Source organism: Macaca fascicularis, chromosome 16 (assembly GCF_037993035.2).
Source record: "Macaca fascicularis isolate 582-1 chromosome 16, T2T-MFA8v1.1".
NCBI lineage: Eukaryota > Metazoa > Chordata > Mammalia > Primates > Cercopithecidae > Macaca > Macaca fascicularis.
The window spans coordinates 60241566-60261651 of NC_088390.1; the positions used below are offsets into that span (position 1 = coordinate 60241566).

The 20086-nt window shown below is 57.3% G+C and overlaps 1 protein-coding gene across 6 annotated transcripts; it reads right to left on the reverse strand.

The window, feature by feature from the left end:
* Nucleotides 1–1230: 1230 nt before the first annotated feature.
* Nucleotides 1231–17500, reverse strand: STAC2 (SH3 and cysteine rich domain 2). 6 transcript variants are annotated; one of them, XR_012425778.1, is made up of 12 exons: nt 17126–17500; nt 9670–9976; nt 8561–8658; nt 8295–8385; nt 5807–5919; nt 5641–5713; nt 5481–5551; nt 4926–5023; nt 4202–4253; nt 3690–3827; nt 2240–3100; nt 1231–1744 (listed from the first exon to the last, which is right to left on the reverse strand). XR_012425778.1 is itself a non-coding variant. In XM_005584008.4 (11 exons), exons 1-11 carry the CDS (start codon nt 17213–17215, stop codon nt 2996–2998), a joined length of 1236 nt encoding a protein of 411 aa, XP_005584065.1. In that variant the 5' UTR covers nt 17216–17500; the 3' UTR covers nt 1231–2995. The 6 variants fall into 6 exon arrangements, 2 of the variants coding, with proteins under 2 accessions (XP_005584065.1, XP_045231951.1); XR_285340.4 differs by having other exon boundaries at nt 4202–4268; XR_012425779.1 differs by lacking the exon at nt 4202–4253.
* Nucleotides 17501–20086: the final 2586 nt, after the last annotated feature.

Consider the following 20086-nt stretch of genomic DNA (forward strand, 5'->3'; position numbering starts at 1 on the left):
GTCATTAGCCCACTACAGGTCTCAGTTTCCCCATGTATAAAGAGGGCAGGATTGAGCTGGATAATCTGTGTGACCTTGGATAAGCCACCTAACCTGGCTGTACCTCAGTTCTTCCCTGTGAGAGGAGGACACCCCCACTCGCCTCCCGGGATCCTGGAGAGGATTAAGTAACATCAAGTTCCTGGCACGGTTCCCTGGGCACAGTAGGTGCCTATTTATGAGTTCCTCTCTTCAAGCGTTCACACTGGGCTTATGACCCCTTCTTCCACTCCCACGGCTGGGGATCCTAGGAGGGAGGGCCACCCTCCTTTCCCGGCTCTCTCCAACCCCAAGCTCCAGGGCCTTCCCTGGGTCAAGGGGCCCAAAGAAAGCTCAAGGAGAGGACCCAAGGTCTGGGCCCACCTGGCCTACCTTACTCAGGGGGCGGGGGCTGTGAACCAGAACCGGTGGAGGAGGGGGCGCTCATCAGGAAAGACAGCCCCCACTCTGCATCCCGGCAGCGCCAGCAGTGCCCCAGCACCCCCGCAGCCCGCCTCTCCTTCGCGCCCCGCTCCCCTCAGCCTATAAATAGCACGGGACGTGCTCGCCGTGGCGATGACGCTGCTGGGCAGGCGGAGGGGAAGGAGGCAGCTCTGCCAGAGCGGTGGGCGGCGGGCGCGGCGGCGGGAGGGGTGCGGCCCCTCCGTGCTGGGCTCCGATGACAGGCGCGACTGACTCATCCCGTGGCCCCACGGGCCACGACTGTCCCCGCCGCCAGCGTTTCTGTCTCCGGCTTGGGGGACTGCGGGGGCGAGGCTGACTTCGGGTGGGTACTGAGCCCTCCCAGACCCCTGGCACGCCCGGCCTCGGAGGGCACCTCTGGGTGAGCAAGATCGGTCTCGATGGCCCTGGCGCGCAGGAGTGTGTCCGCCCTCGCGCGACTCAGGTGCAGGTGGAGGCGAAAAGTGACCGCAGACCCAAGCCGTTTCCCTCCAGCGTCCCCAGACCTCCTCCCACTTTCCTCAGGTCCCCTTTTGGCTCTCCCCAGACCCCACCCTCCTCGGGCTGCTGGAGGAAGGGGATGAGGCCTGGGACCCCTGCTATGTTGCCGCCTGCCCAGCACCCCTCCTTTCAGAGATGGAGGAATCCTTCCACCCTCAGCCTTGTCCCTCTCAGTATCCCCAGACCCCACTCCCCGCCTCCCTGCCCCTTTCCTTCCTCTGCCCCAGTGAGAGACACAGAGAAGATGGGTTGGGACAAGAAACATTTAATTAGGTGTCTGGGGGCTCAGCAAGGCCCCAGACCCATCATGCAGCCTCATGTACAGTGGGCATTGGGCCCGCCCCTGGGATATTGCTGGGGGGGCCTCATGGCAGCAAACAGGGCAGTGTGGCTTGAGACCCCGCTTTGCGGGGGAGAAGTGGGGCAGGGGCCTTTGGGTAGGAGGGTCTGTGTCTCTCCCACTGCATGGGAGGGTGTAACTGTGCCCAGGACGGGGGTGGCATGGGCTGGCACAATCAAGGGCATAAGAGGAGGATCTGAGCTTGGGGGAGGGAGGTTGGCACCGAGAAAAGCAGCCTGTATTAAGAGAGGGGTCCTCTCTGTGTATGCCCACCCACCCCATTTCCTGGTGGCCAAATAGAACATTCCACCTTCCTTGTCTGTCTTCCACCCGTCTTTTTCCCAGGGCTCTGTGTCCAGAACAAGGGAGCAGATAAAGCCAGCAAAGGGGCTCCTGCAGCACCTGCCCTGTCCCCTGCAGAGCCTGGAGAGAAGTGGGAGAAAGGTCAGCCCAGAGGGTTGGACTCCTGGGGCGGCCGGGCAAAGCCTGGGACAGGAATTGACAGTCACAGGCTTCCCTGGCAGGTGGTTCCTGTGTGACCAGGGGTCCTGACAGTGAAATGGGTTTGCTTTGACCAAGCATGGGCCAGGGTTTTGTTCTCAGTTGGGTTTCCGTGTGTCCAGGTAGCTCTTGGGTTTTCTTTTCTTTTTCTCTTTCTTTCTTTTTTTTTTTTTTTTTTTTTTTGAGCCAGAGTCTTGCTCTGTTGCCCAGGCTGGAGGGCAATGGCGCAATCTCGGCTCACTGAAACCTCCGCCTCCTGGGTTCAAGTGATTCTCTCTTGCCTCAGCCTCTGGAGTAGCTGGGATTACAGGCAGATCCGCATCATGCCTGGCTAATTTTTGTACCTTTAGTAGAGACGGGGTTTCACCATGTTGACCAGACTGGTCTTGAACTCCTGACCTCAGGTGATCCACCCACCTCAGCCTCCCAAAGTGTTGGGATTACAGACGTGAGCCTCCACACCCGGCCAGCTCTTGGGTTTTCTACTTGAAGGGACAGTCTCTGATTTGTCACACCTTCCAGGGACCTCAGCCTTCCCCTCCTCTGTCGGCCCAGGTTTCAAGTAATGGGAGCGATTCCTGCAAAACTTTCCTGAGAATTGACGGAATGACAGAGGTGGAGACCAGGAGGTAGACTCAGGACCTTCCTATGGCCCTGGGTCCCCTCCCCACCTAGGGTGGAGGGCCGAGGACACAAAAAGGCCTGCTCCCAAGACCCCACTTGCAAAGGAGCAGATGCACGGTCACACACACATAGACCCAAGAGAGGCTCTGTGGGGAGAGGGGTGTGCCAGGCATGCGCAGGGTGTGTTGGCAGGGGAAGGCTGGGAGAAGCAGCAAAGAAATTCCCCAGGAACCTTCCTTAGGGCTGGACTCAGTCCGGCAAGTGGACTGGGGTGCCTGGGAGCTGGGTGGACCTACCTGTAGCTTCCTCATTCCCTCCCACCCCACCCCATCCCTGCCAAGTCCCAGAGGATCAACCCACTCAGGGCACCCCACCCAAGAAATAAAATCTTCCTCAGTACAGAAGGCTCCTAAGCCACAGTAAGTGGCACTTAGGAGAGAGAAAGAGGGAGGAAGGGTATGGAGTGGACAAGGGGGCCTGATCCCCTTCTTGGCCAGAAGCAAGGTCCAGGCATGGGCGAGGATGGCATCTGGGTTCCCTTGGCTCCTCTCAGATCTCGGTCAGGGCGTCGACTGGCACCAGGCCCCGCTTCTTGCCACTGCTGACGCGGATGAAGCCGTCAGCATCCTTGCTTCTGCCCACGCCCACACAGATCTGAGCCAAAGAGACATGGAGCTGAGGCCTGGCATGGCCTGCAGCCCTGGCCCTGAGTCCTGCCCATGGCCCCCAGGGGACCCACGCTGGGGGATGATGGGACCAGTGTCAGATGTGGATAGAGCCCTTTGCTGGAGTGATGGGACCAGATCCCACAAGTGTAGAGGCCTCAGCAGCAAGACCAGGACATCAGCAGATGCCAAGCAGTGCTTCAGGGCTGACCTTGGAGAGTACTGCCCTGCCTCACCCCCATCACAGAGCGGGTGCAGGGAAAAGGACTTGCCTCAAATTACACAAAAAGCCACAGCTAGCATTCAAACCTGAGCTTTAGACTCTGAATCCAGTGCTCCTGCTCTAACCCAAGCTCCCTCCAATGTCGTTCAGTCTCCTGTCTCTGTTGGTCACCAGCCCAAATTCCCCAACAGGGGCTGGCAGGAGGGCCCTGCAACGCTTTCTTTCTAACCCACTTTCCCCCCAGCTGCCAGGATCAGCCTCCTCCTAGAGAACATTTGCCCCCACACTGCAGCCTGTCTCCGCCACCCACTCCCTCCCTCCGCCACAGGGCCTGGGCTGGGCCTCAGGCACTCACCTGGTTCTCCTTGAGGCTCATGTAACCCTGTTCCTTGTTCCCGGAGAAGGGTTGGCAGCAGCGCCAAACATTCTCGCCTGGCCTCACCCGCTGCACAAAATTAGCTGGGAAGAAGCCAACCCGGTCGCCGATCTTGCCCTGGGGATGAGGTTGGCAATGAGCACCCGCACCACACCCCACCCCTGCTGCCCACCACTGCTTTCTCAAGACCCGGTTCCCACTCAGCGCCAATGCCATCATCCTCCAGATCTGGGGCTCTCTGTATTCTAGCCCCCACCCACGTGCCTTCTGGGCCAGGAATGGCATGAGGTGAGCAGAGGGACAAGGCTGAGGCAAGGAGAGTCAAAACTGAGAGGACGTCCCAAGGGTTGGTCCTAGTTTTGGCTGGGACCAGTGGTTGGAGGAGAGGTTGTCTTCGGGGCCTGGAGAGAAGGTGGGGGCAGTGCCTATTGGGGGTGGGGGCTGCTGGGGTGCCTACCAGGGTCCCTCCACTCCCCACCCTGCCAAGTCACCTTCCACCAGTCCTCGTTAGAGTCATCCACCAGCATGATCCGATCTCCAGGCCTGGGGAGGACAGAGCTAGGGTCTCATTTGGAGCAGGGAGTCGTGCCCCTCCCTGTCCTAGCAGCCCCTGGGCACCTCCTGGGGACCTGCAGTCCTCAGCTGGGAGACAGGATTTTTTTTTTTTTTTTTTTTTAAGATAGAGTCTCACTCTGTCGCCCAGGCTGGAGTGCACTGGCATGATCTTGGCTCACGGCAACCTCCGCCTCCCGGGTTCAAGCCATTCTCCTGCCTCAGTCTCCCGAGTAACTGGATTACAGGCACCTGCCACCATGCCCGGCTAATTTTTGTATTTTTAGTAGAGATGGGGTTTTACCATGTTGGCCAGGCTGGTCTTGGTCTCCTGACCTCAAGTGATCTGCCAGCCTCAGCCTCCCAAAGTGCTGGGATTACAGGCCTGAGCCACCGCGCCCCACTGGGAGAGGATTATTGATGCCCTCAGAGGACATTGTGTGACTACAGGTACAGCAGGCACTCTCTGGGCAGCCCAGGCAGAGGGCAGGAGACACGAGATTAGCATGAGTCACTCTTAGACCCTGGGCAGCTCCAGCTCCTGTTTGGGCTCAGCAGCCTCCAGCATGCAAGGAGAAGGTTCCTGAAAGCCCCCTCACACTGTGCTCCAAGGTCTAGGAGCGCAGAGCTGCCCAGCGGGGCCAGGTCACAAAGGGGACTTACTGCAGAGCCAGATCATTGTTCTCCTGGGGCAGAAACTTGTAGAGTGCGACATAGGAGTACATGGGCCCCACATCCTTCCGCAGGGCGGCTTTGGGGGGCTGCAGGAGAATCTCAGGGTCGGTGACCGGAAAGCACCACCCTCACTCCCCCCACTCTCCACTCGCTCTGAGTGTGCTACCCTGGGGGCTGCGAGAGGACACAGTGAGTCCTGGGTCAACGGCAGGGAGAAGTGAGGCCCTTGTACATGCTATGCTCACCCACCCCAAAGGGCACTGGGCCGGGCATGGAGAGGGGAGCCCCCTTCTGCCTGCTGTACCCTGAGGCTGCCTGCCTTTGGGACAGCAGAAATGGGTGCAATGGGCAGTGGGCTGGGGTGGGAGGGTAACTCCTCCTGCCCCCATGCCCTCTCATCCTGGCATTGCCCATCTCTGAGGATAAGTAAGGAAGCAGTGAATCCCCACGCACCATGCTCTTGCCCCCTATGAATCAATGACAAGGAGAAATTATACCCACTTCCCACCCTGGCCTTCCAGGCCAGTGCCCGTACAGGCTCACCTGCTGTCCAGGACTCTTCTCCTCTGGTCCTGGCCCTTCACTCTCTGCTGGGGCTGTGAATACTGGAGATGCTAGGGGCGGGAGACGGAGAGGGTGAGAGGCAGCAGGGAGCACCCTCCATTGCACCCCATTCCTGCCCCTGGTGCCCACTGCCACTCACCACTGTCACCAGGCCCCTCCTCAGAGCTGCGGATGCTGCCTTCCCCATCCTCGGTCAGCTCATCCCGCTCACTCTAGGGACAGAGAGAGGAGAGGGCTCAGCCCCCAAGCCCACTGTCATGCTCAGACACCCCTCCACAAAAGACCCCCCTTTTTGCCCACCATACCAGGCTCCTTGTCGGGGACTCAGAGGTGCTGCTGAAACTGGAGCGGTTCATCAGTGCCAGGGAGGTGCCATAGCGCAGGGTCTCATAGACAGGGTCCACCTTCCCACTGGCCCCTGCGGAACATCCACCCTCAAGGCCTGGCTCTGCCCTGAAGCCCTGTATCTCTAGTCCCAGCTCAGCATGCCCCAGGCTGAGCTCCCCAGCTGCCCCCTCACCTGTCCCTCCCAGGTCTTCCTCTTCCCAGAGATGGCTCCGGGTCTTCCCATGGTGCCCATGCAGAAACTTGGAGCATCCTTGACTCCTCGCTGTCCTCACTGCCTACAGCCACTCCACTGCCTAGTCCTCCCTCCCAGCATCCCTACAACCTGTCCACATGTCTCCATCGCCACTGCTAGCAGTCTCATTTACATTACCACACTCTCTCGGCAACTGTTGTGGCCTTTCAACTGGTCTCCCTGCTTCCACTCCAGCCCCGCCAATCCACACAGCAGCCAGAACAGTTTTGTAGAAACACACAAATTGCCTTTAGAAGAAAGTCCAAAAGACTACCCTAAAATGGACCCCGAAGCCTCGTACCCATGGTCTCTTTTATTTTTTTTGAGATGGAGTCTCGCTCTGCTGCCCAGGCTGGAGTGCAATGGGACGATCTCGGCTCACTGCAACCTCCACCTCCCAGGTTCAAGCAATTCTCCTGTCAGCTGGGATTACAGGCGCCTGCCACCACCCCCGGCTAATTTTTTTTTGCATTTTTAGTAGAGATGGGGTTCACCATGTTTGCCAGGCTAGCCTTGAACTCCTGACCTCAAGTGATCCGTCCTCCTTGGCCTCCCAAAGTGCTGAGATTACAGGCCTGAGCCACCGCGCCCAGTTGTACCCATGGTCTCTTTACAGCCCCGCTCCATCATCCTCCCTCAGCCCCAGCCACTTTGCCCTTTCTTTTTTTTTTTCTTTTTCTTTTTCTTTCTTTCCTTTTTTTTTTTTTTTTTTTTGAGACACAGTCTTACTCTATTGCCCAGGCTGGAGTGCAGTGGCGCGATCTCCACTCACTGTAGCCTCTGTCTCCCGAGTTCAAGTGATTCTCCTGCCTCAGTCTCCTGAGTAGCTGGGATTACAGGTGCACGCCACCATGCCCAGCTAATTTTTGTATTTTTAGTAGAGACAGGGTTTCACCATGTTGGTCAGGCTGGTCTCAAACTCCTGACATTGTGATCCACCCACCTCGGCCTCCCAAAGTGCTGGGATTACAGGTGTGAGCCACCATGCTCTGCACTTTGCCCTTTCTTTAACTCCCTGTCCTTCCTTTCTCAGGCTTCCTTCTACCCCACACCAGTCTTTCCACATCCTAAATGGATGAACCCCTTGTGCCTCATCCTTCACATTTCTGGGAAGTCTTCCCTGATTTTGCAGATGAAGACAGCGAGCTTTTTCTTTTTTTTTTTTTTTTTTTTTTGAGACGGAGTCTCATGCTGTTGCCCAGGCTGGAGTGCAGTGGCGCGATCTCGGCTCACTGCAAGCTCCGCCTCCCGGGTTCCCGCCATTCTCCTGCCTCAGCCTCCTGAGTAGCTGGGACTACAGGCGCCCGCCACCGCGCCCGGCTAATTTTTTGTATTTTTAGTAGAGACGGGGTTTCACTGTGGTCTCGATCTCCTGACCTTGTGATCCGCCCGCCTCGGCCTCCCAAAGTGCTGGGATTACAGGCTTGAGCCACCGCGCCCGGCCTGAGCTTTTTCTTTTCTCTTAATTTAGAGACAGGGTCTCACCATGTTGCCTAGGCTGGACTGCAACTCCTGGGCTCAAGCAATCCTCCTGCCTCAGCCTCCCAAGTAGCTGGGATTACAGGAACGAGCCACCACACCCAGCTGTCAGCACACATTCTATGCTCTATTCTCTATCTTCCCCACTTAAGGCACTCATACTGATGGTGATTGATTGATGATTTGCATGACTGTCCGTTTCAGTCCTATCTCCTTTACTAGACAATAAATTCCACCTTCTTCACTACTGTGTCTCAGAGTCCAGCACTGTGCCTGGCATTTAGTACGTGCTTAATGAAGTGCTTGTTGAAGGAATGATGACTAAATGAATGAATGAACCCCAAATTCAGGACAGGAGCATCCAGAGAAGGGAAATGGTAGGAGAGCCAAGAACTGTCTGTGCCAACGTGACTCACGTACCCATCTCAGAAATGTTTCTTTCTTTCTTTTTTTTTTTTTTTAAGATGGAGTCTCGCTCTGTAGCCCAGGCTGGAGTGCAGTGGCGTAATCTTGGCTCACTGCAACCTCCACCTCCTGGGTTCAAGCAATTCTCCTGCCTCAGCCTCCCGAGTAGCTGGGACCACAGATGCCCATCACCCCGCCCAGCTAATTTTTTGTATTTTTAGTAGAGATGGGGTTTCACCGTGTTGGCCAGGATGATCAGGGATGTTGATTTCTCATCACACCACAGTGGGAGCAGGGACAGCGGCCAGGGCAGTGACAGTGGCACTCACCAGTGGGTGGGGACTCTTTGCTTGTGGCACAGGCTGGTGGCGGCTCATGTACCAGGAGAGGGGAGCTGAAGTTGCGGCGGAAGGAGGTGGACTATGGCAAGAGAGGTCACAGAGGGTTTGAGGAGGTCATGGCCCATGGAGAACTTGGTCCTTCCCAAGCCCAGGGCCCACCCCACAGGAAGGAGCAGCCCCGAGGGAGACTCATTCCCCCATGTGACAGTACTGGCAGCACTCAGTTGGCCATCTCTGCTTGGGTCCCCGCTCACCGTCTTCCCTGGGCATTGCTGGTGGGAGATCTCCTCAGAGCACCAGAGGTGGACGCTGACTTTGCACGTCTTACATCGCAAGCCCTGCTTGGAGTTTCCTAGGAAAAATTTGGGTTCAACAATTAAGGACACCCCCATGGGCAAAGGGCAAAGGAGGGGCACGTTATGGCACGAGGAGAGCAAGGGTTGGGCATTCTCGTGCCAGCATTGAGGCTCAGCACCTACCCCTCACACAGTTAGAGTATGAGGGAGCACGGAAGCCAGAGTCATTAGTAAATGCAGCAGTGACACTGAGTATAGCGCCACGCCTGGCGGTGCTCCTTTCTCCGCCTGGGGTAAGAGGCACAGTTAGGGGTGGGTGCAATGGCTCACGCCTGTAATCCCAGCACTTTGGGAGGCTGAGGCGGATGGATTGCTTGACCCAGGGTTTGACCAGCCTGAGCAACATGGCACAACCCTATCTCTACAAATAAAATTTAAAATTAGCTGGGCGGCCGGGCGCGGTGGCTCAAGCCTGTAATCCCAGCACTTTGGGAGGCCGAGACGGGCGGATCACGAGGTCAGGAGATCGAGACCATCCTGGCTAACACGGTGAAACCCCGTCTCTACTAAAAAATACAAAAAACTAGCCGGGCGAGGTGGCGGGCGCCTGTAGTCCCAGCTACTCAGGAGGCTGAGGCAGGAGAATGGCGTAAACCCGGGAGGCGGAGCTTGCAGTGAGCTGAGATCCGGCCACTGCACCCCAGCCTGGGCGACAGAGCAAGACTCCGTCTCAAAAAAAAAAATAAAAAATAAAAAATAAAATTAGCTGGGCATGGTAGTATGTGCCTGTAGTCCCGGCTACTCCAGAGACTGAGGCAGGAAGATCCCTTAAACCAGGGAGGTGGAGGTTGCAGTGAACCAAGATCGTGTCACTGCACTCCAGCCTGGGAGACAGAGCAAGACTCTGTCTCAAAAAAATAAAATAAAATAAAAATAAAAGAGGCACAGTTAGTATTGGGGCCCCTGAACAGCAAGAACCCAATAATATATTGGGCAGCAACATGGGCCCACTCCCCAGCACCCACGCCGTCCCCTCCCTTAGGCCGCCTCAGTGCCCAGGCACCTACCGACAATGAGCTGATGGCACAGCTCACAAGGGCTGGCTCGCTTGAAGACATGTTCCTGGAAGCTGTGCAGCCTCACTGGTTTGAGCGCTGCCAGGGGGCGTGGGACTGGGCATGGGGAGGGGGATGGGGTGGGCAGGCCCCTGTCCGAGGCTGTGGGTGGTGGGGAGGGAGGGGGCAGTGGGGTTGGGGGCGTCAGCAGCACCTCGGTGGGGCACTTGAGCTCAGAGCCCGAGCGAAGGAAGAAGTTCTCCACGCTCTTACTTCGGAGGATGGTCTTGAGGGAGAGGGAACGCTTGAATCGCTGGAGCTGAGAAGAAGAGGGAGCTGTGAGTGGGAGCCTAGAGGGGGCTGGCCACGGTGGGCTTCCCCTCAGGGTGTCTCTGGAGGTAGGGGTGGCAGCAGCAGCAGCATGGGGGCTAAGGGCCGAGCGAAATGAAACAGGGAGAGAGAGGCTCCCCAGGTCCTGACAATGCTTCGCAATCTCAGGTGCCACAAGAGCCCGGTGGGTGACCTCCGCGGAGAAAGGAGTTCTGGCCGGGCAATCAAGAGTGGCGGGGACTGTGGCAGTCTGGATGGCCAGGGAGTAACTGCAGACCTCCTCAAGCCAATTAAGGCTTGTCTATAAGGCCAGCCCAGTGTTGCCAGGTTTTCTAATTTTTCAAAAGAAATATAGACTTTTATGTGAAATTGGATAGAAACAAGTTTAAGAGGTTTAGTTCCATTTTTCCTTGAAGAAATGGTAGTATACTATATTTCCTGTGCCTTGTTTTTTTTCATAAACAGTAAATCTTGGAAATCATTCCATACCCATACATAAATAGATTCATCATTCTTTTTTATAGCTACAAAGTATTTTGTTGCATGGGTGTACCATTTACTCAAGTTTAAAAAAAAAAATAGGCGTGGTGTGGTGGCTCCTGCCTATAATCTCAACACTCTGGGAGGCTGAGGCCGGAGGGAATCCCTTGAGCCAAGGAGTTGGAGACCAGCCTGGGCAACATAGTATCCACCTGTGTTCTCGAACAGGCTGGTGGGGGGTGAGGAGTGGTCGTCCCAGACCCTCATCCTTGGGACTGATTCTCCCCCGAGAACATCTCTCTAGCCCTCCCCTCCCATTGATTCATCACCTCACAGCCCTTAGTTCAGGCCCTTATGCCCCAGCCTGCTTCAAGGCCACAGCCTCCCCTCCCACCCCCTGCTTCCACCTGCCCTCCATACAGCTGTTGCGGGGTGATACCTTCCTGGCTCCTCAGGACAGCGTCCAAGGCTCTCGCCCCAGCCGTGAGGCTCTCCTTGCAACTTAGCCAAACCTATCCTTCCAACCTGTGCCTTTACAGCCCAGAAATGAGGATTCTCGAACTCATGCATGCTTTTATGCCTCTGAGCTTTTGACATGTTTGTCCTCTTCTCTGCCTCACTCAGTCCATACCCTCTTTATCCTGCCAATGTGCTTCCACTGGCCCTTCCTCCTCCGGGAAACTGTCTTCTGCAGGAATTCTGCCTCATGACCCACTCCCTCCGCTGGTGTCCGCTGCATCCGGCCCAACGTCCACCACAGCCTCCGCTCAGGTGATGCTTGTTATTTTTCTCACTCCCCCAGGAGATTGTGAGCCCCTTGAGGATGGGCACAGTTGCTGGCTTCAAATCCCCACGCAGGCTCTCAGCACATAGTAGGTGCTCAGTCAGCGGCCTTTGGTGAATACATAAGGCAGCTGCTGGACTCTCCATGGACCCTGCGTTCTGGAGGGCAGGGTCGATTCTGCAGTGAGGCCAGAGCTATCTCCACCTCTCACTCAAACACACCCTACTGAGTCTTCCCAGAGAGAGGTCTGGAAACCTCTTGACCCAGAGCCTTGGCCGTCTGTCTCCCTTCCCGTTGAGGGCCGCCTTACGCCTGCCCACTCCTTTCTACCAGAGACAGAAACAGGGGCCAGCAGCCTGGCTCCAGGCAGAGGGACTTGGCCAGGGTTCCCAGCTGGCACGCTGGGCAGCCTGTGTGCCATGGCTGCCTGCCTGGCCACCCTGCCAAGGGGATGGAAGTGGTGGCCCCTCCAGCCTCCGGGAGGCCAGCAGGCAGCAAGACAGAGGGGGAAGCAGAGGGGATGTTTGGGCACAAGGCAGGCTCTGGTGTGCCAGCTGGGAGGCCAAAGCCCTGGGGTGTCTGGCACACTGAAGTGCTCAATGCCTTCCAAACCCAGCTTCCTGGATAGCACTGTGGGCTTCTTTGTGTATCTATGAGAAGCAAGGCTCCGGGCCCCAGATGCCTGGGCCTTGGAGCAGAGGTGGAAGGCTGGAGAGACAATTAATGAGAACACAAAACCCAGCCCAGGTCAGGCTCTGGGCCAGCCAGGGCTGAGTGTGGCTCTGGGGGCTCAGATGGGCCCCTAGAGGCAGGTGAACCATCCACTGTTCTGTCCAGGGACCTCAGGCACGGAGCACACAGGGTCACTGGAGGATGTGCTGGGGCTGGGGGCAAAACTAAACCTGCTACCTGAAGGAAAATCACCTCACTTCTTCTCTCTGAGCCTGTTTCCCCACCTCCAAGAGGGAAGACTAGATACTCTTTTTTTTTTTGGATGGAGTCTCACTCTGTCACCCAGGCTGGAGTGCAATGGTATGATCTCCGCTCACTGCAAACTCCGCCTCCCGGGTTCAAGCCATTCTCTTGCCTCAGCCTCCCCAGTAGTTGGGACTACAGGCGCGTGCTGCCATACCCAACTAATTTTTTATTTTTAGTAGAGATGGGGTTTCACCATGTTGGCCAGGCTGGTCTCAAACTCCTGACCTCACGTGATCTGCCCACCTTGGCCTCCCAAAGTGCTGGGATTACAGGCGTGAGCCACTGTGCCAGACCGGGAAGACTAGATACTCTCTTTATTTTTTTTATTTTTTTGAGATGGAGTCTCGCTCTGTTGCCTACACTGGAGTGCAGTGGCGCAGTTTCGGCTCACTGTAACCTCCACTTCCCAGGTTCAAGCGATTCTCCTGCCTCAGCCTCTCAAGTAACTGGGATTACAGGCACCTGTCACCATACCCGGCTAATTTTTTGTATTTTTATTAGTAGAGATGGGGTTTCACCATATTGGCCAGGCTGGTCTCGAACTCCTGACCTCGTGATCCACCCACCTCGGCCTCCCAAAGTGCTGGGATTACAGGCATGAGCCACTGCGCCGGCCAAGACGAGATACTCTCTAAGCAATACAAGGCTCTAGGTCCAAATATCCCCAGAAACTTACAACTCTGAGGGGCTGTTGTGGTCAGAACACTGGAATTGAGCTAGCACTTTATATGCAGCATCTCATTAATCCTGATGCTGCCCTTGGAGGTAGTGATAATTACTGTCCCAGTTTTCAGATGAGGAACTGAGGCTCATAAGGGTTCAATTACCTACCCAGGAGTCCTCAGCTGGTAAACAGCAGAGCCAGGACTTGAACCGGCAGCTCCGGCTGCTGAGCCCAAAGCACTAGGAGCATCCTGCTGCACTGGGCCCTGCCTGGGCCCTCACCCTCACCTCTCAGCTGTGCCAGGAGCTTGTCCATCAGGTCAATCAGAGTTTAGGGTGAGAAGGGACCTGGAAGACTGGTCACCTAGAGCAGACCCCAACTTATCACCCTGAGATGCCCTGGCCACGTCCCCTCTCAAGAGTTGGTCACCTCGGCCGGGCACGGTGGCTCAAGCCTGTAATCCCAGCACTTTGGGAGGCCGAGACGGGCGGATCACGAGGTCAGGAGATCGAGACCATCCTGGCTAACACAATGAAACCCCGTCTCCACTAAAAATACAAAAAAATTAGCCGGGCGTGGTGGCAGCGCCTGTAGTCCCAGCTACTCGGGAGGCTGAGGCAGGAGAATGGCGGGAACCCGGGAGGCGGAGCTTGCAGTGAGCCGAGATCGCGCCACTGCACTCCAGCCTGGGCGACAGAGCGAGACTCCGCCTCAAAAAAAAAAAAAAAAAAAAAAAGAGTTGGTCACCTCTTGTGATGGGAAGCAAGTATTCTCTTGGGACAGTCATTCCATCTTTGGGCAGCTCCAATCGCTGGAAAGTGCTTCCCTATATAGAGCTGAAACCTGCCTCCCGGGGATTTTCACCTATCAGCCCTGTTCCTCCCTTGGCTCCAGAAAGGGCTACTTTCTCTCATACACTTCAGCCCTTCAAATATTTGAAGACATCATCTATCATGTTCCCCCCATCCCCAGGCTCTTGTTTCCATAGTAATCATCATTGGAGGAGGTTCCAAGTCTCCCTACCCTTCAGGCTGTATCCTTTCCTGGTGCCCCCTGGTCTCAGTGCCAAGAGCCACCTCTGCTGGGTACCAGAGGCCTCTGGAACAGAATGTTCCAGGGTACCAGGGCAGCCCCGACTCTGCCGGCCGATTCCCTGGCTTGGCTGTGAGCCCCAGATCCCGGGGGGGGGCGGTGGAGAAGCGGGAAGGAATGACATGCCACCTGGGGTGGCTGGCAAATGGCAGACTGTGGCTACAGGTCTGGGTTGGGGCATCTCTGCCAAATGACTTGATGCCTGCCCACTCCAGAGACGTCTGGCTTGGCTACCCAAACCACATTTTGGCTTAGCCAGGCCAGGTGTTCCTGCTCCTGGGCCTCCTCATTCCTGGAGAGGACCTTTTCCCACCTCTTCCCCCCACTATATTTTTGGTGCCCTCACTTCCCTGGGACCCATTCTCTGGCATGGGGAGAAGCTGACATGTACCTTGGCAAGTGGGCCTGCCTGGTCACTCTTCCCTCCCAATGCACCCAGAGTTTGTCCAGCTTGGAGCCTGGACCACCGCGTCTGTTCTTCTGAACCCCCTCCCAGAGACAGGGCCGGGCCTGCCTGTTTCCTCCCCATCTCCCCATACTCTGGACGGCCCCTTATTTCCTCAATTCCCCACAGCATCTCCTGAAAGGGCATGAGGCATCTGGCAGTGGGTGGTGGCGGACATGGTGCAAGCTGACTCAGAGCAGAGATGGCATGGGGTGGTCCTCCCAGGGGTGGCAACAAAGGGTGATGGGCAGGCCCTATGTGGTAAGAAGGGATGGAGACCAAGAGAGGAGGACTCACTAGGAGGGTTGTTGAGTGGCTTGGGTGCAGGGCTGATTCAGCCTGGGGGCAAGCAGGAGGCTGGCCAGTGATTCCCAGGGGGCAACAACACTGATGAATGCGGCTGGAATGTTGGCATCACTGCCTAATGGGCACTGGCCCCCTCTGTTGTACCTGCCTCACACTGAGCTGGGTGGGCAGCACCCAACCGCACTGTCTTCCATCTCCTCCACCCACACAGTCTGGAGACAGGAGCTTCTTTGGGCCAGGCTGAGGTGTGGGATGGAAGAAGGCTAGCAGGGGTCCTGAGTTCTCTCTCTGCCCACCTCTGCCCTGCTGAATACCCCCAACCTGACCCACAGCCCAGTCTGTGTTAGTGCAGAATCCTTCACGAGTGTGATGTATACGGGAGGGGCGGAGGGCCAGGGCTCCAGCTGGCCTGGCACAGAGGGGCCCGATCAGAGGTGTAACCCCTCCCCTCCCCTGGTCCTTGGATCTCCAAGCTCAGACCCAGAGGTGACAACATTGGAGGGTCGTGACCTGGGAAGACGGAGAGGTGCCGATCTGCAGGCCTTGACCGCCCCTCCCCACACAGCTGAGCAGGCGGCTTCCTGGAGTACTGAGGCAGCACCACCCCGCACTCCTGCCCACCTTCCAGAGCTCCCACAGAGGGGGCTGGAGAGGACAGGCCTCCGTGTGGGAAACAGAGCAGGGCCTGGGAAGGCCCCCAGTGCCCTGGAGGCAAGCAGGGGGACTGTGTATGCCTTCCCAGGGTGACTAGAGGGCAACCGAGGTCAGGGGTATTGGACTTAGGTGAGGTTCAGCTCCCAGACCCTCTGCTTGACAGAAGTTGTCACAAATATTCCAAGCAATATCCTCCCACCCAAACATCTTAGTCCTTTCCCAGGAGAGACTGAGACTCAGCTCTCTAAAGGGGAGACAGCTGTGGACTGACAGACCAAAGTCTCATTTTTAGAAGGGGGCAAGAGAGGGTCAGGTGTGCATGTGAAGACTTGAACATGGAGACCCGCTGGGTCCCCTGGTGTAGGATGGGGGCTCCCTGGGGTGCCTCTGCCAGAGTCCACCCTGACCCTACGGCCTCCTCCTCCCGATCACTCCCTTGATGACCTTGACCTTGAATTAACCTCAGCTCCTGCGGGATGGTCAAGATGGAAGAAGGAGGAAGGGGGACAGTGGGAAGAAGCCCAGAGAGCGAGCCATGCCTCCAGAGCCCAGGCTCCCATCATTTCTGGTCCTCACTGTCCCCTTTCGCCTCTGGAGAACGGGAGCAGGATGGGAACAAAATACCGGGGAAAGGGGGAGGGAAGAGGTCTTGGCCTGAAGTCTGGGAGGGGGCAGGGCGCGCCCTTGGCACAGCCCTTTCTGCCCCATCCCCAGACCCGCTCAGGTTACTCCCGCAGAAACAGAACTTCTCGCGGGCCAGTCGCCAGCACCTAGAACTTGGGAAGGGAGCAGACGGATTAGAGGTGGGGGGAGTGCTGAGTGTGAGCGGCGGCCTCCCCCCCCCCCACTACTTTCAGCGCCAGGAGTCTGGGCTCCGCCCGCCTTCGCGGGGAGTAATTTATTCACGGTGACTCCCGCAGGAGTAACAATCATCCATAATTAGGGTTAATGATGACATTCATTAATTACAATTACTTCTGTTTCTGCTTCTACCCGCTCCCCCTCCCCTGGTCCCGCTCCCGTGGTGGGGAGTGGGGCTGCCTGTCTTTCTGGTCCGGAGCCACAACCGCAGGCCCCCGTCCCCGCCGGTGACCGACGGCTGGCGCTGCCGCAGGCCCCCGCGCGGACTCCGCAGCTGCGCACCCCCGGCCGCGGCCTCGCTTCCCCGAGCCCAACCGGGCTAGGAGCGGGGAATGCAGGACTGCGGAGGGGCAGGGAGGGACACGCTGAGACGCGGAGATAAACACCAGGAGGCGCCGGGAGAGACGGGGAAAGACGCACACAGAGACACCAAGACACAGACACGCAGGTTGTAGAGACAAATTCAGAGACACCAGCGAGGACAGAGGCGCGGACTGAGCCCGGGACTGGGACCCGGCGGCCGATGGAGGGTGCGCCTCGCACGCACAGCCGGGCGCGAACCCCGCCCGCACCGCTCCACGCGCGCCCTCCGGCCTCGCTGCGCCCATCTCTCCAACGAAGACCAGTGGCCGCCTCCCCGGAAGGTCGCGATGGCGCGCGCGGGCGTGCGGTGCTGGTGTGATTGGGGGGTCTTCGTGGCCCTTCGTCGCCAACCCACTCCTCCCCCCGGGAGCGGCGCAGAGCCTCAGTGGTCACGCCGGCCTCGCGACCGCGACCCTCGGACGCCCGGGCCCACAGGAGGACCCCGCCAGGAAGAGGGCGCCCGGGTCCGGGGCGCACGGGGCGGGGACAGGCCTCGCGCCCCCCAAGTTACCTTGGTTTCCTGGAGGGCGGAGACGGTCCCTGGGGGACTGTGAGTGGCCGCGTCATCCGGTTCGTTCTCCTTCTCGCTCATCTCGGTCATGGTTCGGGGAGAGGGGAGGAGAGGGTGCCGAGATCCGACGGCAGGCCCGCCGCGGGCAGGCTGCGGGTGGCGGGCGTTTCCGGGACTCCGAAGCCCTTCTCCAGAGGCTGCCCCCAGTTAGCCTCGGGCACCGCAGCCCCCAACCCGCGGGCTCAGGCGGAGAAAGTTGCCGGGGTGGCGGGCGAGGCGAGGCGACCACGCCGAGCCGCAGGAGCGGGACGACCCCGGGCGCGAGGACCGAGGGTCTGCAGAGGATGCTGCTCGCAGCGCGGGGAGGAGGGAAGTGGGGTGGCTGGGATGAGCCGAGGGAGGGAGCCAAGGAGCTGTCCGTGTCCGGCCGGTTCCGCCGTCCTCTGCGCCCGCCCCCCATCCCCTCCCCTCCCCCGCCGGACCCAGCCCGGCACCCGGCGGCCCCTCCGCCCAGTCCTCGCCGCCCAACTTTGATTTAGGAGGTCGCCTGGTCCCGCCCCCTGCCCTCCGCCGCTCCCCCGCGCCGCCCTGCAAATCAGGCTCTCAGCTATTGGCTGCCGCGGTGGCCAGGAGGGCGAGCTAGGCGGAGTCTTGGGGGGCTCGACACGATGGGGCGGGGCTTGGCGGGGAAAGAAGCGGAGGAGGGAGTTTCACACTGAAAAACCCGGGATGGAGGGGCGTGATCAGATTGAGGGAAGCTTGGGGAGATCATAGTAGAGTCTGGATGGGTTGCAGGGATTAGAAATAGGTTGGGGCCGCAGCAAGATAGCTGAGAGTGAGATCGAAGTTAGGACTTCCTGAGAGCGAAGATTGATAGATGCCAGAGGTTGGTGAAGAAAGAATGGGGACCCATCTGTGCCATTAATTAGATGCCTCTATATCCTGAAAAGGCTCTCTCCAAATATACACACCTGGACTATGGTGTATGTGTCAAAGGCCAGGCCGGACAATTCCTCCTTATGATGGAAAGCAGGATGGCTGTATCTCCTTCCAGTCTTGGTGTCTGAACTTCAGCAGAGATGGGGTCTCAGTCCTCACACCCAAAGTCCCCAAACTTCTCTAAGACACGTTCCCCTCCTAAAGATCCTACCACAACTGGAGTTAGATCAGGGGATAATACGGAGAGGTGGGGGAGAGGTCCTCACCCTCCAAGATGCCCCCCTCTCCACCTGCTCTGACAATAACCTTCTTCTTCTTCTTTTTTTTAATCTTTTATTTAGAGACACGGTCTCACTCTTTTACCCAGGCTGGAGTGCAGTGGTGTAATCATAACTCACTGCAGTCTCAAACTCCTGGGCTCAAGCAATCCTCCCACCTCAGCCTCTTTAGTTGCTGGGACCACAGGCGTAAGCCACCATGCCTGGCTAATTTTTAAATTTTTTTGGCAGAGACAGAGTTACACAGGATGATCTCCAACTCCTGGGCTCAAGTGATCTCCCCACTTTGACCTCCCAACGTGTTGGAATTACAGGCATGAGCCACTGCACCCATTCAAGATATTTCAATATTTCTTCTTCTCCTCCTTCTCCTTCTCTTCTTTTTTTTTTTTTTTTTTTTTTAGACAGGATCTTGCTGTATTGCCCAGGCTGTAGTGCAGTGGCTTGATCACACTTCACTGTAGCCTGGACCTCCTGGGCTCAACCCTCCCAAGTAGCTGGGACCACAGGCACATGCCACTGCATCCTGCTAATTTTACATTTTTTTTGTAGAGATGGAGTCTCACTATGTTGCCCAGACTAGTCTTAAACTCCTAGGCTCAAGTGATCCTCCTGCCTCAGCCTCCCAAAATGCTGGGATTACAGGTGTGAACCACCACACCTGACCAAGATACCTCTACTAATGCATGTTGATTATGTGGGACCCATTTTCCCAGGTCCCCGTCCTTCATCTCCAGCCCCCTTTTCTTCTGCCCCTTCTGGCTCTGACCAGCAGATCTGGCTTCTCTTGGTCTGCCCAAGAAAAGGGAGATGCACTGGTGGCTGAGAGAAACTTTCCCTGGTGTGGGTGGAGAGACTTCTGGGTTTAAGTCTCCCTTCTCCTCTGCTGTGGGTGGTAAGATTGTGGGTACGGGGGTGCCACATGGGAGGCCTGGGGTGCTGAAGGGGGCCCTTATGCTAGCCTGGAAGTCGAGGGGTGGGGTGAACACCTCCCCTCCACCCCCACCCCCACACCATGCACACAGTCATTCATAGGATCTCTACCCTCCCAAGCATGAGCTCACCACTGGAGCCCTACTCAGGTTACCATGTCCAGGAATAGAGATTTATTTGCCAGTGGCAGAAGTAGGACAAGGGCACAGTGAGGGTTCATGGTTGTAGGGGCTCTGACTTCGAGATTTCCTGAGGAAGGTGGAATGGAGCCTGAGCGCCATCAAATCATTCTCCCCGAAGGCCTGTTCATGGCCAACCTTCTCCCATCCCCCACTGGACTGTCCTTCTCCCTCCTGCCCAGCCCAGGCCAGTCTAGCCTCCCCTCCCAGGGCAGCTCAGACGTTGGGATGCTTGCAGCACTGAGACAGGGACATCAGGCCCTCCACTTATCCTGAGGGCCTTCTTCTGAGTTTGGAGATCTTCTGGGGGAGATGCCCCCGTCTCCTCCCAAAGAGCAGGGGCTTTGGGTTCCTTAGCGTCCAGTGCCGCTATGGTCACTAATTAAGCATGTGACCTTGGGCAGATAACGCAATCTTTTAGAGCCTTGTTTTTTTTGTTGTTGTTGTTTGTTTGTTTGTTTTGAGACGGAGTCTAGCTTTTGTTACCCTGGCTGGAGTGCAGTGGCAGGACCTCGGCTCACTGCAACCTCCGCTTCCTTGTTCAAGCAATTCTCATGCCTCAGTCTCCCGAGTAGGTGGGATTACAGGCGCCCACCACTATGCCCCGCTAATTTTTTGTATTTTTAGTAGAG